This window comes from Zootoca vivipara, chromosome 2 (assembly GCF_963506605.1).
Source record: "Zootoca vivipara chromosome 2, rZooViv1.1, whole genome shotgun sequence".
NCBI classification, from domain to species: Eukaryota; Metazoa; Chordata; class Lepidosauria; order Squamata; family Lacertidae; genus Zootoca; species Zootoca vivipara.
Window position 1 is genome coordinate 118,573,499 of NC_083277.1, and position 22,762 is coordinate 118,596,260.

At 46.7% G+C, this 22,762-nt stretch overlaps 1 protein-coding gene across 4 annotated transcripts in view; it reads left to right on the forward strand.

The window, feature by feature from the left end:
• HDAC7 (histone deacetylase 7) overlaps nt 1-22,762 on the forward strand; it is a 194,037-nt gene that overhangs the window by 63,467 nt on the left and 107,808 nt on the right. For 2 of the 4 annotated variants that reach the window (XM_060272130.1, XM_060272132.1), the window contains one exon: nt 14,642-14,716. The exons of 1 other annotated variant lie outside the window; for it this stretch is intronic. In XM_060272130.1, the coding sequence (XP_060128113.1) occupies nt 14,642-14,716 (75 nt within the window). One more of the 4 variants, XM_060272133.1, reaches the window with a different exon arrangement.

A 22,762-nucleotide genomic window follows, 5' to 3' on the forward strand; every position in this document is an offset into this window, starting at 1 on the left:
CTCACAACAGTCTATGTCTTCTCCTCTCCAGGGCTTTCCCCAAGCAATTGGAGATTGTGCCTGCCTGCAACCAACGTCTCCTCCGCCCTTTTCACACCGCTTCTGGTTCTGGGAGACAAGCGGAGAGGGGAGGTTGTTGCAGCAGGAGGGGGAAACACCTGTGACTCTTCACCAGCCTGACTCCTCTGCCTCTTGGCCTCCCTCATCCCATTCTCCTGCTTGAGCTTCTGCCTCTAATTCTGGACTTCTGTCTGCCACAGACTCTCCCAGCTCACTAAGTCCCATTACCTCTTCAGCTTCTGCTGCCGCCTCCTTCCAGTCTTCTCCCTCTTCTGCCTCTGACCACTCATTTTCATCCGACCATCACTCCCCAGCCTCTGAGCCTTCTTCCCTTGGGGGTTCCCCAGCTGGTTCCTCCTACTATTCCTCTACGTCCAACCAGTCCATGACGTCCAGAGACAAAGATAGGTGGAGCAGCTAATGCAAATTTTACTTGTGTACAGTAAGCCAGTTCCTACACATGCTCACACCCTCTTTATCTTCCGCCAAGGCAAGCAAGAGGCACTATCAGGATTCAGGAACACATTCCAGCTGCAAAAACTTGGAGAGGTGAAGCAAGGGGAGGGAAGGGGAGAGTTCTAAGAGCCAGCTACAGAGGCCAGGGGGAGGGGTCTGCATTCAGACCTTGGGCCTGAGGTTCCCCACCCCTACAACATGCAGGCTTTCACCACACGTGATCTGAAGTCACAAGATGATGCAGCAACTGTGATGAAGCTCAACTGGTCCAGATCTGGCCCATATGGGGATGGGAGATTGCATGGGAACCCCCTGTCCATTGCCCTGCCTGGAGTTCCACAGAGGAAAGATGAGATAGAGAGATGTACTCAATAAATAATTATGGGGAAGCTTCTCCTGTTAAGTTTTTGTATGTCACACCACTGTGCAATCCTGTTAGGAGGAGGATAAAAAGTTGACAGTCCTGGTCAAGGGACCCTGGGCAGAGATGAGAAACAAACATATAACAAGGAAACGGGAGCAACAGGGGCTTCAGTGTGTAGGCACAGCTGCAACCAGAGCTTCGGTCTTGGTGCAAAAATAGTTTTTTTGAGGTGCAAACTCAGGGGCTGGAGCCATTTACCAGCGAAGACCCATCAGGCATAGGCTGGGATGAGCTGCCTGTGCATTTTGTGCAAGTACAAGTCACATCCACACCATACATTCAAAACACATTTAAAGTGCATTTGGCCTTCCAGAATCCTGAGAACTTTAGTTTGCTCAGGGTGTTGGGAATTGAAGGAGTAAACTATAGTTCCCAGAATTCCTTAGGAGAAGCCATGTGCTGTCAATGCATGGGGTAGGTGTGGCAGTAACTACTGGTCAGGGATTCTAAATTTTAAGGGAAGAAATCTAGGGTACAAATGGAATGATAAATACAATTCAGATGCTTAAAGTGCTTTACAGGCATTACCTAATTGGAGTATTTGCTCAGTTAGGAAACCAGTGTGGTGGTATTGTTAAAGAGTGTCCGATGAAGACTTGGGAGGCCAGGATTCAAATCCTCCCACTGGGCCACGAAACTCACCTGGTGACCTTGGGTGAGGTCACTCCCTCTTGGCCTAACCTACTTCACAGGTACAGGTAGGTAGCCGTGTTGGTCTGAGTCGAAGCAAAATAAAAAAATTCCTTCAGTAGCACTTAGTTGCTCTTTAAGGTGCTACTGAAGGAATTTTTTTATTTTGCTACTTCACAGGGTTGTTGTGAGGATAAAATGGGGAGGAAGACAACTACAACATACACCTTGGAGCAGGGGTCAGCAAACTTTTTCAGCAGGGGGCTGGTCCACTGTCCCTCAGACCTTGTGGGGGGCTGGACTATATTGGGGGGGGGAATGAACGAATCCCTGTGCCCCACAAATAACCCAGAGATGCATTTTAAATAAAAAGACACATTCTACTCATGTAAAAACATGCTGATTCCGGGACTGTCCGCAGGCCAGATTTACAAGCCGATTGGGCCGCATCCGGCCCCTGGGCCTTAGTTTGGGGAACCTGCCTTGGAGGAACGGAAAGAAGAAGAATGATCCCCCATACTGCAGGTGGAGGGGCGGGGGGGAGGTAAGTGAGTGAGAGCGATAGACTTCACAAAGGCCATCTAGTGAGTTCCTAGCACTTTTGAACTGGGGACGCCCTGATCTGCAGCTCCATCTCTTAGGCATTATGCTCCGCACAGCTCTGTGATGTTTGTGGCAAAACTATAATTGGCACTGGGAGTGTCTTGCTGCTGAAAGCAAGGGTGAGGCTAGCCATGTTTAAATGCTAATTGTGGCGGTTAAGGTCATTTGTTAATGGTACACAAATGTCGCTTGAAGGAGGAAGGGCCGAGTGGGACTTGTGCCTCTCCCTCTCCCTCTCTCTGTGTTGACTTTTCTGAGAAAGATCCATTGGCCATAAAATAAAAAAGTTGCCATGCCATGGTTTATATTGTTTGGGGCATGGGGAGTATGTTAACATTTCCGTCAGTAAATGATGTAGAAAGTAGGTCAGAGAGGCCCCTAACTATAACCAGACTCTGTCAGAGGAACTGCACTGCTGCTGCACCCAGCTGGTTCTTTCACTTTAATTTCCAACATAGCATTTCTGTCTCTCCTGTTGGAGGAAGGAGACAATCCTTTTTAGAAAGAAAAGAAAAAGAGTCAAAGGCAGCATGGTGGAAAATGGTGCTTCCCATGGTGCTCGTTTCTTTACTGCCATCTTTAGCTGAAACAGTTTTGCAGGGGGGGTTGCTTTTTTTTAAAGCACTGTGAAAATCTGAGAACAGAGACAGACAACTGTTTTTAAGAATGCAGAGAAAGTGGTTGGCAGAAGGCTCCGCTTCCGTATTTTTGTTTGCCTCCTGGTCAGACAGGTTCTGTAGGTTTTGAAACAACAAAAACCTGCAAAGCCTGTTTTCCAGAGATAAAACTGTAAGGGTACTATGTACATTAGGAGCACTGACCCCTTCTTCCAAGCTACCTTCAAACCTCGTGGGGAGAAAAAACACCCTGCCATCTGTTTCCAAACATAGTGGGAAACTGGTTTTGATGGACTACAAATAGGTTTCTGGGTTGAGGAAAGGGAGTCTTTTAGGAGTCTCCTGAAGAGGGAAACTTTACCTGGTGTATCCCTTAGAAAGGCAGACCCTGTATTTGCAGCCAGCATTCTCTTTTATGGACCCAGTTGCTTCTCATCTGCTGCCTTGAGCCAGGACGATCTCTTCCAGTCAATGGGGATGTTGAAGGAGACATTGATGAGAAAAGCCCATGCACATCCTTGCAGAGGGAGTCAATGAGTTTCTTTCTGTGCTGTTCCTTCTTTGGAAAAGGCATCAAGGAGTCTGTCATATCACCTTCACCCCTATGAAAAAGCACCCAGCCCTTCACTTCTTCAGAGTTCCCAGAATTATAGTAAATACTAGTCCTCTGTGATGTGACCATGTCTCCAGGCTGTCCATTTGTACTGGACTTTTCAAGTGTGTTTAAATCAGGCACGTCCAACAGGTAGATCGTGATCTACCAGTAGATCACTGGACTTCTGTGGTAGATCACTGGCTCCCCCCAAAGAAGCTCAACAAGTTTGGCTCCCCTAAAAGAAGCTCATCATTTTTGCCCTGCACCCCTAAAAACTGTGGCTTTCCCCCTCCCTAAAAAGTTCAACAACTTTGACCTGAACCCCTTAAAAGGGGGTAGATCACTGCCAGTTTTTAGCTCTGTGAGTATATCGCAGTCTCTTTGGAGTTGGTCACCCCTGGTTTAAATCAATGTAAAGTCATTTAAAGCAAACTTCTCTCTTGTACCACTAGGAGACAGAGCCATAGGATTGGGGCTGGGAAGGGGTCTCTCCATTCCCCTTAAACAGAAGATGACCCAAACTGTAACTCTCCTGAAAGAAGTAGAAAGAGGTGCATTTTGATCCGTTTCAGCAGAGCAGTTGCTCACAGTCTTGTTTATTTGGAATCAAATGTAGGACACACATGCACTGCAGGCAACCTTTGCTTCTTTCTGGTTTTGATTTAGTTTGGGCGGATCCAGTTGCTTAGGTGCTGCTTTCACTGCAGAGCTGCCTTCCTGAAAGAGGAACCCTGTGTTTCCCCAGCATTTCTTTTATAGTTACCCCAGAACTTTCAAGCATTTAACCTGGGCACATTCAGCTTTATGTGTGCGGCAACAAAACAAAACAGGGGAGGGGTTCCAGGGGAAATTACAGTTGGCAGTCCCACCTGCCACTGAACCCATACACACAATTTTGGCTTTAGGCACGATCTGTGGAACATGACCCCCACCCAAATTTCTGGCTTACAGAGCCATCCCTCTGTGGTTCTGCATGAGTCACCAGTCACTTCCAGGCAACCTGTTTACTGAGCATTCATTCTGCTTACATTTACACATAACATAGCTTGTGGGGAGGTTTGACGCTATCAGCCATTTATTGTGCATTTATTCTCATTTGTTTGCAGGGAGGTTAAACAATGTTGACTCAAGTACCCCACATTTTCAGGTGCATTCACTGTCACTTTCTTTAGCCAAAAAAAAAGTCCAATGGGGTTGGAGCAGGTTTGTTTTGTCCCACTGAGAGCTGTGTGTGCAAAGCAACAGGCAGGGCAGGAATGACATTGGGGAAGCAGTGTCTCTGTTGCATCCCACTTTGATGTGTGACTTCAGTCTCCAGGACAGATTGTGATGGATACTTCCTGCCCATTTGGGGTGACAATGCTGCCTCCCTTACCTGCCTCCTGGTGTACATGCCGTAGGTTCTGTATGTGGCCAAGAGAAGGGAGGGGAACATACTAAGGGCAAACCTTTATTGCACCTCTAAGGAAACAGGTGCTTTTCTTCTTGAACTTCCATGCAGATTCTTGAACATCCTCAAGGACCACATACAGTCCCTAAGCCACAGTTTGGTTCTTCCATTAGACCAGCCTTGTTGCCCTTCAGATGTTGCTGGGCTGCAGCTCATTTCATCCCTGAGCATTGGCCATGCTGACCAGGGCAGATGGGAGCTGTACTCCAAAACATCTGGGAGGTACCATGTTGGGGAAGGCTGAAGTAGACTATGCAGGCAGAGGCCTACAAATAGGTTTCTGGGTTGAGGAAAGGGAGTCTTTTAGGAGTCTGCTGAAGAGGGAAACATTACCTGGTGTATCCCTTAGAAAGGCAGACCCTGTATTTGCAGCCAGCATTCTCTTTTATGGACCCAGTTGCTTCTCGTCTGCTGGCTTGAGCCAGGACGATCTCTTCCAGTCAATGGGGATGTTGAAGGAGACATCGAAGAGAAAAGCCCATGCACATCCTTGCAGAGGGAGTCAATGAGTTTCTTTCTGTGCTGTTCCTTGTTTGGAAAAGGGAAGTGCAATTCAGTGGCCAGGGAAACCTCATGCAATTCTGTTTGTTAGAAATGCAGTTCCTGGTCTTTCAGATGAAGCTGAGTTGAAGCTGGTCTGTGTGTCACATCCCTCCTGAGCAAGAAGTTGGGAATTGCCTTTGCCTGATGGCTTCTCCACTTTGTCACCATAAAGGCTTGGTGGATCATCACATGGTTCTTTGGTGTCTCAAGTATGGGAAACCCCCACATCAGGCCGTAGAGCCGCAAGAAAGACCACAATTCAGTGGTAGAGCTTATGAGGGCGAATGAGTGTCCATATTTTAGCAAGCGCTACTCTGGAACTGACTGGGACACGGGTGGCGCTGTGGGTTAAACCACAGAGTCTAGGGCTTGCCGATCAGAAGGTCAGTGGTTCGAGACTCCCGGTGTGCTGCCATCGCTGGTGAGAGAATCCCGGGCTCTGGGATTCCCTAGCGTTGCGAGGGAGGGGGGAGCTGTGAGAGTGACGCGGACCCCCCAAAAGCCCCAGATCGAGCGTTCTGGGGACGTGGGGACTCAGCTGCACCATTTTTTTGTTTCCTCCGCCCCCCGGTAGCCCTAATAATGGTGCTGAGAGCGAGCAGAGTGGAGACAGGGTGCTTGAGTTAAACTGCTACCCTTGCAACGCAAAGCTCCGTGCCAGCAGCCTGGAGCAGTGGATCCTTCCAAATTAGTTGGATTTGAAAACATTGGACACCGTAAGTAAAGAAAAAGACTTTGAAATAATTTTTCATTGGATATGGGAGGAGATTTAAACAGGAAGTCGATCCCTCCCATTGAGTGAATAGAGACACAGTTAATTTACCCGAAGCCAGAAAGACTGACAGGAATCACTCGATTATCAAAAATTGGAGCTAAAACCTTCCACCTAAGGTAGGGTAAAGGGGAGAAGGATTCAACTTAGCAAAACCCCTTTAAAGATATTTATTCTGGACCAGGGAAAGTCCCCCTGAAAGCTGGAGTCGGGTCCTTGGAGGGATCAGCGAGCCGCCATTGTGACATCAGAATAGAAAGGAATTTGCTTGCCTCTTTGAGGCTGGAAACTGTCAGCAGTGAAGAGAGCACAAAACATAAGGCTGTGTAGATGAAGTTGGACAATGCTCTTTTCATAAATGGACACAAGATTTTTAAGATATGAAGAAGAATTAAAAATAAGAGTTTGTAACCAGATCGGACATAACTTTTGTTTCTGAACTTTGGAAATAAGAACTACGCAATTTCCTGTCTAGTAATCTCTGCTTTCCCAGGAAATTTGAGACGAGCAGGATGTCAGTAGACACAACATCATCTGACTTGGACCTTCAAAAACAACTTCTGGAACTTATTGAAGATTTAAGATGTGACGTGTATCAGAACACAATACAGATTGCAAAAATGAAAAATAATAATTCAAAACTGTGTGGAAAATGAAGGATTATTCCCAACTGAGAATTTAGACAAGAAAGACGACAATGCAGAATTAAAAGAAGAAAAGGAAGTCGAAGGGAACATTGTTTCCCCAGTGGGGGGGGGGGACAAGATTCCTGTTTGACTCCAAGAGTTTTGAAAGAAGAACCAGTATGGAATAATGCCCTCCCAGTGAGAGAGGGAGGGCGGAATCCATACTGGGGCCAGAGTTTAAGGGAAAGAAAAATTGTGAAAGGGCTAAAAAGTGGGAAAGCAGTTGGATAGTGTTTTGTAACATTTAAAGAATTGGGGAGGCAGCAGAGGATGACCAAGGAAGAAGGGTGGATAGGAAGGGACAGGGTGGGAGTGGGGTGAGGAGCAATAAGGGATGTTATTTTTTGATTGCTTTAGATGTCTGAAACTGGAATGACCTATGGAACTCGCTGAATCATCTGGGAGACCTTGAATCCAGGGGAAGGGGGGCTGATTTAGTTTTAAGTGATTAAATGATATTATGTTAGAAAAAATAATATTTGAATTCATGAAAAGTTTTTGGTAATAAATTTTAGGCTAAGGGGAGAAATAAAAGATAGAGGACAGGAAAATAATTTTTGATTTGGATTAATTGATTAATTATTGGTGGAGGATAATGGATGTTTTTCAGAATAGAATAGTTGAGAGATAATGATAAAATGTGTTAGAATGATTTAAGATACAAAATGAAAATTGCTTAATTGAGATTTTAAAATGGACCCAGTGGGGGGGGGGGGTGGAATTGAGGAAGTCAACAATGTTAAGTCTTCTATACCATGTTCACTCTGAGTGACCTTGCTGCACTTGCTAGGACCTTAGCATCTCCAGACTTCTTTTTTAGTTTCACATGAATGAATTCTCTTGATTTGTATAACACATTTCCCCCACTTCCATGATAGTCATGCTCCCTGGTATATATTTTCCTGTAATGATAATCCAATTAAGCTCCTTTTTGTGCCTTGTTTTTGTCTTGTGGGTATAAATAGCTGCATGAGAGCGGCTTGTGCTAATTTTATGCCTTCCCCCTTGCTGACATAGTTTTTGGTTTTGGTTTTGATGAGCTGGGTCATATCAAATGTCAGAGAGGTGGCCACTTGAAAGGAAGTGTAGCTCGTAACTGAGTCCCCTGGAGACCACGCACAGGAAATGACAGCAGTGAAATGAAACACCTCCAGCCTCACTCTCATCTGGATATATGACAGCCTTGTAAATAAGCCCAACAAAGGTACCAGCCAGCCTACAAACAAACAAACAAACAAACAAATGGGGAACTGCGGGGGGGGGGGCTGGCAGAGAAATATGTTGTTCCTGCAGGCAGTTCACTGCATTTCTATGCTGGATATAGAAGAGGGGGTTGACCTCTTCCAGCATCCTGATTAGTTTCTGTGTGGAGTGCAGGGGAGGTAAGGAGTCATCTGTTTCTGCTCCTCCAGTCCTCCCACTAACCTGCATGGAATTTCTGCTTGCTTACCACTTCCAGGCTAGGGCTTAAATGCAAGGTTGGCAGTGATCCAGCAGGACTCTTCTCACGTACTTAGATTTTGAAAGTTTCCTCTGACTACAATAGTTTCCTTTTGCTGATGTTTGCTCTCTAGCAACCAGAGTCTGGGGAACAGGAGATAAAATCTGGCTATACCTGACCCTGAAGAGAAACTCTTCGCCTAAAAATCTTACCTAAAAATGAAACATTTTAACTGGGGTAATAACCATTAAATTGCCAGTACAATGGTACCTCTGGTTAAGAACTTAATTCATTCTGGAGGTCCGTTCTTAACCTGAAACTGTTCTTAGCCTGAAGCACCACTTTAGCTAATGGGGCCTCCTGCTGCTGCTGTGCTGCCGAAGCACAATTTCTGTTCTCATCCTGAAGCAAAGTTCTTAACCTGAGGTACTATTTATGGGTTAGCGGAGTCTGTAACCTGAAGCGTTTGTAACCCAAGGTACCACTGTAGGGTGGGCAGATGCAGATGGGGATTTAATAGCTGACAAACTACATCTGCTAAAAATCCCTTCTCTTATGCCACTCTTACAAGCACGTGAGTCCTCTCCTCTTTTGTATCTTTGCACCCAGATTTGGCCATTGAGGTTCATTATTTTGAGTAGGTAGGGTTGCCAGAGAAACTACACTGGGGTCTTTTCCATGATTCTGTGATATACTAAATGTGGACACTAATTCCCATCATGGTCTGGGATAATGGGACTTGTAAGACCAGCAACATCTGGAGGACACCACATGAACTTTCGCTGGCATATACCTTTGAAAGAGCAGATGAAATGGAAGATAACACACCCAGTTTCTTCATCCACCCCCTGTCCTGCCCCATCCTCTGTACATTTATTTTGCCAATAGGGAAGGAGCAATACAAAAGCTCTAGTAGAGGAACACGGCTGGAGAAGCTATTGCTTCAACATGTCTCACTTCCAGAAGAATTTTGCAAAACTGTTTTGCAAGGTGTCTGTGTTGAGCTGGCAGTTCTATGAGTGCTGAGATGTTCATATTTGAACAATGATCCAGCTCTATTGATAACCCTTTTCGGTAAGGGAGTTGACCTTTCACCTGCTAAGATGGGGATCTAGCCCTCAAGGGGCTCTTTATGTATCTCTTGCCTAGACATAACCTTCTGCATCACCCTGATGCTGGGTTTGATTCAAATACCTGGAATAACACACATGCATAGACATACACACAGCCTCTGTGTTTGAATAGCAGTCCCAGATCTAGCTGAACTAAAACAATTTTGTCTGCCAATGAATTGGCAAACTCATCACATAAGGCAGGCAGTGACTCAACCACTGGGTAAAGGCTGGCCGGTTCCTTTCTTGAGATGCCAGGTGATGACTCAGCTGCTGGGTAAATTCACTTCTTGGGACTGCTTTACTTTATCACACTTTGTAAATGCAGTGGCATTAAAGAGAACCCATAAGAAAATGCAATTAATGGAGAGTGTGCTGAAAGAATAGTCCCTTTCACTTTATCTAGAGAGCACCAAAGTTTTGTAACAGAATGCACATACTTTCCCTAGGGCTCCATGAAGTGGAACTGGTGCCTTTTCTCATTTTTTTACAGCAGAAGTGAGCAACCTGTGCCCCACCCCCAGCCACTGCTGCAGAACTCCAATTCCCATCATTAAGCATCGCCAATAGTTAAGGGCAACGGGAGTTGTTGTTGTAGTCAGCATTGTTTTGGTAAAGGAGGGTTGTTGTTCCTAAGAAAAACAGATATGCATCATATACACACCTACCTGAGAGTCAGCCTCACTCAACATGATGAGCTTCTGAGCAGATGTGTATCAGACTGCCATCTTGGAGGCTTGCATTGGGCAGGCAGAGTGGTTCTGCAGCAGTCTCTTATTAGCCCTCTGCCTGCATCCTAAAACAGCAAAGGCCTGTTCCTTGCTGTTTGGTGAGGAAGGAGAAGATTGATGATCACCTGACAGCCACCAGCTTTATTTACCCGGTATTTATTTTCCACAACATTTCCTCAATAGAGGCAGTTCCTGGAGCAGGAAGAACTTGGGATTTCAGAAGTGCACCTTTAAAAGTTCATAGCCAGACTTAAAGGGCCCTCCACTGCTGGTCCCTTGGTTGTGGGTGGACATATTTTGGGATGCTTGGACAGGTGTAAAAAAATGCTAGTTATGGCACTGGTAGTAACAGAGAGAAGTTGAGGTCAAGGGTGTGGCTTGCAGCATGCAAAATATTGGGCAGGGTAGGAGATGGAGAAGAGGGACTGCCTAGCTAAACACCTTCTTCCAGTGATACCAAACGTGTGAAACTTTCAAGTTTTCACTCTGCCAACCATGAGGGCTGTAAACTTGCTGAAAGAAGGAAAGAGATTTTATCAAGAATCTGGGACCCGTAAAAATGTATATACATTGTTACCTTGTGGCAACCAAAGTCAACATTTCTGGCTCACCAGCCCACAGTTCCCCTCACCCTGTTTAAGAATGGGAGTGAGTAAAGTCACAGCTGTAGTTCCTCCATTCTCCAATAAACAGGATTTTTTATATATATAAAAAAATGGTGTAGGGGCATTATGGAATAGAGAATAACATTTATTGTGTTCGTCCATCAACTATAGTAGAAGTTTGCTCAGGGAGCTCCTGATGAATTGCTACCATTCCACCCATAAAACTGTCCATTCCACCACAGTCTCTGTGTCACAAGGCACCACAAATTGATTTCTTTCTCTCTCTCTCTCTCTCTCTAATCTATTTATTTGAGTTATATACTGCCCTTTGCAAAAGATCTTAGGGCAGTTCACAAAATAAAAACATGAGATAAAAGCACAAATATTTAAAACAGAAACAACAAAAGAATACCCCTAAACTTATTAAAATACTGTAGAATATTAATCAGCCAAAGTACTCTTTCCCCTTCCTGGGTACATAACACGGTAATCTCTTTTTCTTAATGCTCAAAATCATACTTTGATTAAGCATAGATTGATCTCTCACAAAGATAAAGGTAAAGGGACCCCTGACCATTAGGTCCAGTCGTGACCGACTCTGGGGTTGCGCGCTCATCTCGCATTATTGGCCGAGGGAGCCGGCGTATAGCTTCCAGGTCATGTGGCCAGCATGACAAAGCCGCTTCTGGTAAACCAGAGCAGCACATGGAAACGCCGTTTACCTTCCCGCTGTAGCGGTTCCTATTTATCTACTTGCATTTTGACGCGCTTTCGAACTGCTAGGTTGGCAGGAGCTGGGACCAAGCAACGGGAGCTCACCCCATCACAGGGATTCGAACCGCCGACTCAGTGGTTTAACCACAGCGCCACCTATCTTGAGCCAATTAGGTGTTGAAGTTTTTTTTTAAAAAAAGAACAACAACTTGGGATATTATCCTTTTGGTAATAAAGGAATGAGAAATGTGCATTAACAATAGGATACTAAGGAAACAGCCCTTCTTCCCCCCCCCCCAAACGCTGTGCTAGTGCTCATCTCTTCAAGGCTGCCTTCCTAAGCATAAAGTGGAAGTAAATGCCATTAAAAACAAGTTTAGATTCAGTTTACGCAGTTTACGCATAGTTACCTGTTACTAAGCCCCATGGAATTTAGCAGGACTTACTTCTGAATAAGTATACACAAGTGTGCTATCAGTCACATTTAATTTACATTGAAAACAATGGGATTTAAATCATTATTGTCAGTGGATAGTTGCGGCTACTCCCGAGTAAACACGCCCAAGTCCATTCTGTCTTTAACGGTTTTATTGTGCATAGTATTTACAGTGCAGAGATAGCGGAAAACATGACCTCCTAGTCACTCACAGAATCCGGCAATGGCGCCCTTCTGCTCCGGGGCCAGCAAAATAGCTTGGGGACCCCGAAACGCCACCCTCTAACCTTGCGTGCGCCTCAATGCGGGTGCTGGAAGTGGCTGTGCTCCCTCTCCTACTTGTTGGCTGGAGTTTTGCTGGAGTTTTGCTGAGCCATGCCTCCTCCACTCCGCTCCCATCCTCATTTCCTCCCCCTGACCCGCTGCTGCTGCTCTCACTGGGCAAAGTGCTGGTCAGGATGGTGGGGGGAGGCTCCCTGTAGGGAGGTCCCCTGACAATTATTAACCATGTGACTGGGACCCATGTCTGCCGCTCGAGTTAAGTGGGGCACCTCATTGGGTCTCCCCCTCCCCAGGTAAGCAGAGTGTGGCTCAGACTTGCATGTTTCCTTTCCTTGGAATGTGTGGGGAAAGGTAAATGACTTCTACCAGTCTTGACCCTCCAGATGTTTCAACTGTAACTCACATTAACCCCAGCCAGCAGTCCAAAACATCTGGAGAGCACCAGTTTGGGGAAGGTTGCCTCACCTGTATACTCTGTTAAAGCAATGCCCGTTTTGTGTTTGTTTGTTTTTTAATTTATTTATTTTAAACAAGAGAATAGAAACCACACAGGTATTGTAAAAAGTTTATGACATTTTTTGGGGGGGGGGGAGCCTAAATGCAGACTTACATAAACAAAGAAATAACTTTAATTTTACTTGAGGGAGAAAGATGGGGGGGGGTTAACAAGGTATTAACATGCCACACACAAAATGAAGGCTAAAGCAAGTCTGTGAGGGCACCGAGTTGGGAGTTTGTTGTTGTTGTTGTTGTTGTTGTTGTTGTTGTTGTTGTTGTTGTTGTTGTTCTGCCCTATACTCGCAGGTCTCAGGGAGATTCACAGAATAAAATCAGAATATAAAACCACAAAATACATGATCAAAATAAAAACAACCCAACTATAACCCAATATTCTCCACCCACCCCTCATTCCCTGGCAGGGAGGGGCATTATTTTGTCATTCACATCAGGTAACCAAATGTCTTGGGCTGGCTTGGGTTGCCATGTGTTCTCTTTTTCCAAGACATCTCCATTTCGTGGATAGAGTTGTCATAGGAGTTGTCGTAGTTAAAGGTAGAAGTCAGCAAATGTGCCCTCTTTTTTGCCCTTCAAAATATGGCAACCCTAAATTAAACAAAATTAAATTCAGTTTGAGGCGGGTGTGGGAATCAGTGTGCACTTTGGGTAGTATGGTATCGAGTCATATCATATAGTATCAAAATAAATTTTGGGATATACAACCAGATACAATCCATGCCTCTCATTTGAAGCATCGGCTAGTCTTCTACAGTTCTCCTTGATGTAATGTTGTGAACAGGGAACAAATATGAAAGTTCAGAGAGGCTTCTTTATGTTGATGAGTGTTTGTCTCAAATGAAACCTAATATACATGAAACAAAAACAAAAAATTAAAAAAATCCTTCCAGTAGCACCTTAGAGACCAACTAAGTTTGTCATTGGTATGAGCTTGCATGCACGAAAGCTCATACCAATGACAAACTTAGTTGGTCTCTAAGGTGCTACTGGAAGGAATTTTTATATTTTGTTTCGACTACGCCAGACCAACACGGTTATCTACCTGTAACTAATATACATGAGATTACCCTGATGAAGGCAAGTTCACAGCTCTCATTGGGATTGTACATACTTATGGTGCACATGTAAGAGACTCATATATAATAATATTTTGGGAATGATTCGTGTCCTTATGTAGCTGCTTTGTTTCATACTTTCTGGATGTCCCATGATCGTATTATAAAGTAGTTGGGTTATCAAGGAATCAAGTTGCTTCCCCCCCCCCCTGTATTTCTTATCAATAAATAATTCGGTGTGGCTCCAGCAAATTTTCATTCTGAAAGTCCGGCCCAGGACAAAAAAAAAAAAAGCTTTAGAGCCCCGCGCCAGAGATCCCGGCACCAGATGGAGCGCTTGAACAGTAAACTTTCCGTGAGCCCGCCTATTGGCTGCGGTTGCGCCAATCGCGAGCGCCCGTGGCGAACAATGCCGCTCTCCCCCGCCCCCTCCCGTGTGGGTTTATTTCTTTCTGTTGCCCCCCCCCCGCTTCCCTCCTGCTGTTGTTCCTCGTTTGCCGGCTCCTCCCCCGCCGCCTTCGCTGCGCTCGCCTGCCATCGAGGGGGTGTGAAGAGAGCCCGAGCAGGCGAGCGGGCGGGGAGAATCGGGGCCGGGCGCAGGTGGATCCGCCCGCGGCTGCCGAGGGATGGAGCGGGCCGGTATCGCCGAGCCCCGCCGCTGATCTCGACTTTCTTTCCTCCGCGAAGGACAAAAGCGTCGCGGGCTTGGTGGCCACGGGAGCAACCGGATCGCTGGTCCGCGCGGAGCCGTGGATGTGAGCTCCGCAGGCGGGCTCGACGGGTCTCCCGGTGCGCTCCCTGCCCGAGGGAGGCAGCCGGCGGAAGGAGAGCCCACCCATGCCCGGACTGCACCCTGCGCTGGGCAGCAGCAGCAGCGCCACTCACGACGCCGATTCTCTTTTCTCCTCCGCAGATGGAATTAAAGGGCGAGCGGCAGACAACGAGAAGGGCGTGAGCGCCGACGGCGACCGCGGCGCCTCCAGCCAAGGTAAGAAGTGAGCAGCGGCGCGCCGAGGGCGACTCTCCGGCCAGGGCAGATCGGCCGGTTGCGCACTGCAGGGCGCAGGGGTGGCGGCTGCCCGCGCGGCCGAGCTTACGAAGGGCGCAAAGGGAGACGGCGGTTTGCCGGGGATGCGCAGCAGAAAGGGAATCGAAGGAGAAGGCGAGGCCCGCAGAAGCTATTTTTTGCATCTCTCTACTTGCGTGACTCAGCCTGTGTGTGTGTGTGTGTGTGTGTGAGAGAGAGAGAGAGAGAGAGAGAGAGAGAGAGAGAGAGAGAGAGAGAGAGAGAGAGACAAGGCGAGGGACTTGGCCGGACCGCCCGCGAGAAAGAGAAAGGGGAGGCGGAGGCTTGGCTTTCCTTTCTCTTTTTCCGCAAACGGGAGGCGGAGAGGCCGCGAGCTGCTCTGAGGGCAAGGATCGAGGGACCGGGATTGAGATCTGGCGGCGCCTGGCGCTGGGGGCGGTTGAGGAAGCTTTGTTGAGAGCCTGGGGCTGCAGTCCCAATGACCCGTGAACTTCGAAGGAAGTCTCTCACAAGTTACTGGGGCTTCCAATGAACGCCAGGTCAGACTGCCCGTGTTCTCGTGGCTTCCTGGTGGTTCACCTCTTCCCCCATCCTCCGCCCCCCCTTTAAGGCGCGCGATATTGCCTGGAGTGTCATTGTGCCCCAACTGCATGTTCTTTGGGTGCATGGCTTTGACGTTGTTCATGCTGGCTTGGCTCACTGGCGTGAGTCCTCTAGATCCCTTTGCTTCCCCCCAATCCTCATTCCCCAGTAATTTGGTATATAGAATCACAGAGCTGTAGAGTTGGAAAGGACCACGAGGGTTTATCTAGTCCAACCTCCTGCGATGCAGGAATCTTTGGTTCATTGTGGGGCTGGAGCCCTTGACCCTGAGATTAAGCGTCTCATACGGCCGATGGTATTTTTAAAAGTGTGTGTAGTGTTTTCAAAACGCTTTATATATATTACTTGATTGCAAATCTCTCTCCCCGCCCCACTGCAATCATCTACCTGTGGACACAGACTAGTTTTGCTTAAGTTGTTCTCAGCATCCTGCTTTTCAATTTATATGAAATCTGCAGCTTAAACTGGGATATGGTGCAGCCTTTACACCCAGGAAAGGGTTGTATAGCTCAGTGGTGGAGTATCTGCTTTGTGTGCAGGCTCAGTCCTTGGGGTCTCCAGGTAGGGCTAGGAATGTCCCCTGCCTGAAACCCTGCAGAGCTGCTGTTGTTCAGCATGGACAATATTAGTTAGATGGACCAATGATCTGACTTGGTATGAGGCAGTTTCCTAGGTTCTTGGGGCCTTGGGGGCTTTTAAAGGGCCAGGCCCCAGGTCTGCATGAAGACCTGGTGATCTATTCCTGGTTTCCACGAGGGAGCAGTGCTGCTTTGGCTGAAGCAATCGGTGGCACTAGTTGGCCTTTGGATCAGTTCCAGCTTGCTAGACACATTTAATAAAGTGTAGCTTTAAAGCCTTCTGCACACCCACACATAGCCCAAGTTAGAAATGTCTGTGAGAAGCTCTGGATGTAAAGAGATGGTTCGTGATCCTCATTCACCATCCTTTGGAGGTAAGAATCACTTGGGGACTTTCCATTGTGCTCACAACAAGTCAAAGCAGCACAACTTAGCTGTCTTTGTAGTCTTGAGGTGTCTGTCTGTCTGATTGTGTCTCAGGCCTTATCCACAGTTAACCTTTGCCACACACTTTCTGGGCACAGGTCCGTGGTTTCCCAGTCCATACTGGAGCACTCTTTTTTTCACCCCAGAGCTTTTGCCATGATTACTCACTCTTTAAAGCTGAAGGGCAACAAACAGCAATTCGGATTTTCTGTGGATTGCTATTTGGTGCGATTCAGTGGTGAAGAGTGGATCTTTGCGGGGGAAGCTTCTGAGCCAAAATAGAGCACTCGGACCCAGAACTTGAAAGTGCAGGCTGTGTCTGGAAAGCGCAGAGGCAAAATATAAGTGTTGATAAGCTCACGGTTTTGTCCCTATACTTGATATTATGACTTGGTGCAGAAGAAAAGTCAACATACTTCAGGCTTTGGTAGTTAGTATGCACCCACCTCTGAATGTGATGCTTTGTTAGGTTGTTGTCATGAGCACTTGAGTGCAATCTATTTGAAGTTTGTGAAATGGTCAGGAACAAGAGTCCTCAAATTGTGAGGAGGACCTCTCTTTCGGGATGTTAACAATTTGAGGGAGTGTGGTTGAGCAATGGACCTGGCCATGTTCAATGGGCATGAGAACCTTTTTCTCATGTTATTTGCATTGAAGGGCAGGAATGAAGGAAACTTTGACCCTCCAGATTCTAGTAGATTCCAGCTCCCATCATCCACAATCATTGGCTGCGGCTGAGAGGTATTGGGGATCCAGCAACACCTGGAGGCCTGCAGGTTCTCCCTCTGTGCTGTGGGGTTGAGTGTAACTGCACAATTGGTCCTGTCTCTTGACATTTATACATTCAATATGGACAAAAGAGGTGGACAGTTGTGAGCAGTGGCTCATAGGAAACTACTATATCATGAGGCATCTAGCAACTGTATTGTCTACCTTCCCTGATGGGCAGGTACTTGGAGATGCCAGAGTCTGAACCTGGGCTTTTCTGCATGCAAAGCAGATGCTCCACCGTAGAGCTGTGGTTCCATGTTAAGAACATGGCTACCTTTGTGTAGGTGGTCCATGCAATCGTGACCTCGGAATGAGAGGGGTCTCCAGTTATTTGCAGCATCCGTAGATGAGCAGCTGCTCATGCATAGCCATCCTTTTGCTGAATGTGCAGCCCTCATAGGAACATAAGAAAAGCGCTGCTCCGTCAAGCCAATGGTCCATCTAGTCCAGCATCCTCTTCTCACAGCGGCCAACCAGATGCCATTAGGAAACTCGTAAGCAGCACCGAGTGCAAGAGCAACTCTCCCCTCCGGAGGTTTCCAGCAACTGGTATTGAGAAGCATTGCTGCCTCCTATGTGCACAGTCCCATTCCACTTTCTGCATGTGATCAAGGGCTTAAGGGACTTTGCTTTCTCTCCTTCCAGAGTCAGGATACACACCATGCATTTAAAGCTGGTGGTCTCCAAAGGGGCACCCATGGGCACACAAGCTCCCACAGAGGTCTTCCTTGATGCCCGCAGGATTCACTCCCCTGCATCTCCCCCCTCCTCTTGAAAGCAGCTTGAAAGAAGACATTGTGTGGGAACCAGTAGAGTAAGTTGTGGTGTGCACTTGGTTGCAGGGTGTGTGCAGTGCACATGGGTTCAGGGGCCCAAAAGGTTGGCAGCCCTGGTTCTAAGCTATCTACTCTGGAAACGGGGTAGAAGATTTCAAGCACTTTCTGGCTGAGGTTGTACCATTCTGGTACTTTTAGTGTTTCCATATGACATGTAGAAGAAAAAACCCAGAAAACGAGAGAGGTTGGAAACCCGCTATTTTCCTCTTACATTATCAGACATATTTAGGATTTTAGTCCCACCAGACAGGTTTATCCCGGGTATAAGTGTTGCTGACCTCTGTATTGCTCTGACTTGTATCTCTTAAGACAGGCACCCCCCAAACTTCAGGCCTCCAGATGTTTTGGACTACAATTCCCATCTTCCCCGATCACTGGTCCTGTTAACTAGGGATCATGGGAGTTGTAGGCCAAAAATCTGGAGAGCCACAGTTTGGGAATGCCTGTTTTAAAAACTCAAGGCTGTAATTTTATACTGAACACTTAACCTGGGAGTAAGCCCCACTGAACATGTTAAGATTTTGCCTTTAATTTTGGAACGGAGTCAAATTCTAGAGTATGCACTTGTGATTTTCGGAGAAGAAAGAATTCCACCAGGTGAGTTTCTTCCATCTCAGCAGCAATTGGGTGGGACAAGCCCCACCTAGTGATATTCTCATCTCTCCCCCCCCCAGCCTTGATATGCGATTCCTAAAGGTGCAGGATGAGCCCTCTTCCATCTTTCTCACCAAATAAGATTTATGGCTCCTCTCGTTTGAGGCCTTGCTCATCTTTGCCTGTTATCTCATCCTGATCTATACCATCCATATTTTGATTCAGGTTACTGGATCCATGTTTTCTAGAGTCAAATGAGGGTCCAGGGACAGACCCATACAGCAGCCTCCTGATGCATGCCACCCAGGAGGGTGAAGAAAGACTAAGGAAGGGAAATTGTAGTCCAGCAGAACTTGGAGGGCCATAAGGCCCCATGCCTGCTCTAACAGGTGTGGGTATCTTAACAGGCTTTTGACGAGCAGCATTGGACGAATCCATCTTTCCCCCAGAGCTTTTTAAACCCTCCTCATGAGTGGTGGTTGAGCTGGCTAGATGCGAAAAGGGGAAAGGAGGCTCCTGTATTTTTAATAGTTATTTAGTAGAGGGGATTTTGGCATGCAACAGTTAAAGGTGCTCCCTGTCCTCTCTTTGAACCATGGCAGGTTTTTTTTCTTCTTCAAAGGTCTAGGATGTGGAGGGGGGAAATGGCTGTGCAATTAAAGTCTTAAGCACCCCAGTTCTTTCTCAGCCCTGATTTGCATAGGTGAAGCAGCCTTTAGGTTGAGTTCCAACCTGTAGCTCCGTCCCAAGTGTTCAAAGGGTTTTGTGGGTTTTGTTGTTGTTGTTGTACAAATCTGTTTGTCAACACATACCTTAGTCCTGATCAGCTCATGCAGAGGAGAGGGCAGCCGGGTACACTTGGGCCTCGGTGTGCCATGCTGACCAGGCAGTCCAACCAGGAGCTGGCTGCTTTTTTGTTTGAGTTTATAACTTTATTCTAGCAAAAGAATCCTTGCTAGACAAGATCTGTGTGCACTTGGTCCTCAGTGTATGGTGGTCCCAACCTCATTTCAGACTTGGGGTGTGTACGTGAGTGGTGCAGAAGCTCAGAAATCGCTGCTGTTTAATTTAATGTGTCAAAGCGATGGTTGGAGGGCACATGATGTAGCAGTCTTACTGAAGCTAGCCAGATCTGTGTCTGGTCTGTTGGCCATCCTAGCTGGGACTGATTAGAGTTGGAGTCCAACATTTGGAGGACCTGGTCTAATTTGCTACGGAAACTACTGACTTTGGGGGTGAGGCTGGTACTTGTTAAGGTCCCTTGTGGAAAAAGGCAACTAGATTTGGGCCTAGGAGCCCTGCCCCATGCATTGTACTATTCCATGTGCTACTGCGGGTGGTGTTTTAGTGTCAGAGTTCCAATGGGGAATTCCATTGCCATGGTGATTCCGTAAGGGAAATGCGTCAGAAGTGTTGTGTCTGGTGTCTGCCTTGTGGGAGATGCACTACAAGAAGCTCTGAGTCCTGCCTTTGCACATCATTGAGCACATCATTGGTTCGGAAAGGACCTCCAGCATGTACACAAGTGACGGGACGATGGCAACCTAAATCTGCTGAATTCTGCAAAAGAGGTGCCGAAAATGGATGAAATGGTGGAAAACACTGCTCAACTTTCCTCTCTGTCATCATTTTATTTTGTGCTTGTATTAATAGCCAGACATGTGAAATTCATGTACTGTTTGGGTGGGTGGGGCAGGGGGGAACTTTGCTTCTGAGCAGCCTCTGCTTTCATCATGGGTACGTTTACGTTCTTTGGAAAATGTTCAAGCGGCGTTTGCTGAAGTCTCAAGTGAGAGGAGGGTCAAAGTTTCTGGCATTCAGAGATTAGTCTCCTCTTTTCACACTGGGGAGATAACTTACTATTTATCTGCTTGTATGCCAGAGGAGATCTGCCTTGTTTCACAGGGAACTGCAGCTAATCCGTGCTTCTTGCTCTGGGTCTACCACCCATCCACACGCCTTCCTCTTCAAATGTACAAATGTGCAGCTCAGGTGGTACAGCTGCTCCTGGATTGTACCATTTCAAACTGCTTGTTACCTTTCGGTGGGGTGGGAGAGACTATTAAATTCTTCCCTGTATTCAAAAAGCAAACATCAAAAACTAGATGGCCTTGATATACTCATTTGCTTTCCTTACATAGGTTTCCCTTTCCTCTCCACTGCCCCATGGCAAAGTGTTCAAGTATGTGATTTCCCCACCTGCAGTCAAAAGTGGTTCACTTCCTTCTTCTGCCTCAGTCAGTGTTAGAAGCTCAGATATACAAGCCAGGTACCCTGTGGCTCCTTAAACCAAGGTTACACTTGCCAAAACAGAATGCCTAGTTGCCATTTTGGGGCAAGATGGCTCTAAAGTTTTATTTTTCAAATGATGGACTGACTGTGATAGATTCTCAGTGAAACATCTGCCTAGTTCAGATGACAACCTTGAGCCAGGTTAAAAACTTTGAGAACTTAAGAAGAAAAGTCACTGATCCAGGGATGGTCCACATATCCTTTTCTTACTGGTGTCTGCTCCTGTTCTGGCTGCACAGAACAAGCATTTTGGTTCCTGAAAGTCATTCCAATTGTGCAGATAAAATATAACTGATGGAATTCTACATGATGGGGTATTAGTGTTTAAAAACAGTCAAGATCCAATGATCCCCCAGGTATGCACTTTCAGATGGTGGAGATGTCGGGCACCATCCTGGTGCCCAGGCATCTTCACTAAGTCACAAGTGGTTGGTAAAGGTAAAGGGACCCCTGACCATTAGGTCCAGTTGCGGACGACTCTAGGGTTGCAGCGCTCATCTTGCTTTACTGACCGAGGGAGCCGGCGTACAGCTTCTGGGTCATGTGGCCAGCATGACTAAGCCGCTTCTGGTGAACCAGAGCAGCACACGGAAACGCCGTTTACCTTCCCGCCGGAGTGGTACGTATTTATCTACTTGCACTTTGAGGTGCTTTTGAACTGCTAGGTTGGCAGGAGCAGGAACCGAGCAATGGGAGCTCACCCCATCGCGGGTATTTGAACCGCCAACCTTTTGATAGGCAAGCCCTAGGCTCTGTGGTTTAGACCACAGCACCACCCGCTAAGTGGTCGATAGGCAGGTGCAAAATATTCCTGGCTAATTTCGAACACTGACCTCAGTTGCAGTTTGTATCAATTTCACCCTATATTTCCTGTTTCTTCTTTCTTGTTCTCATAATTTGTGAACCTTTGAGCAACCTCAAACAACAGCCCTTTAAAGTAAGTCAGAATTATTATCCCTGTCCTGCCTTTTCCAGATGTAGGGCTGAGACTTAAGAAAGAATGGCTGACCTAAAGCCACCCAGTGTTTTCATGGCAAGAGGCGAGATTTAAACTAGGTACTATCCTGATCTGTAGCTCAGGCTGTGTATACACTATACATTTAAAGCATGAGGCTTTCCTGTAGTTTATTCCACCCTCACCAACAGAGCTACAATTCCCAGCATCCATAACAAACTCCAATTCCCAGAATTCTTAGGGGGAACTCATGTTCTTTAAATATGTGCTACACCAGCACTGATTCTTTCCTTTAAGCTGTACACTCAGTTCACTTGGGCCAGTGAGGAGATCCAGCTGTCTTGGCCAGTGCTTTGAGTGAAACCAAGTATGTGCCCTAAAATGTGGTCCCAACATCCTGTGCAATGTCTTCAGCAGGCAGCCTATGTTTAAAGTGTTCCTTGTTTGTAGAATATTTGGAAAAACATTGCTGACTATAACCCCTGGCCTTTTCATTCCCTTAATCCTTGAACGTGCCATGCTCTGTCAGGCATGAGATCTCCCAACATTGGCAGTCTTTGCCCCAAAGAGTCTACAGTGCATACAAAACAGAGGGAAAGGATGTACAATTCACCCTCTTCTCTCCCCTGCCCCCTGCAAAAACATGATCTGGTTTCAGAACTGGGGTTCAGTTGAAAAGGCTGTTCGCTAGTTGAAATAATATTTAAAACAAAAACAACAACAAACAAACACTGTAGCCCCAGTGTAGAATCAGAGCTGAAATCATTGCTAGCTGTTTTCTTGTACTTTCACCATTCTTGTCTCTGCTTCACTGCCAAACTGTTCAGTGGCAAAGATTATTTCCTAGCGACCTATTTCCAAAAGTTTTCTGCTTTCAAGCCTTGGTCTGCTAAGGGTTAAGGTGCTATTGGTCTGCTCCCACCCCTTTAAGGTGTGCTTGAGAATTTTCCAA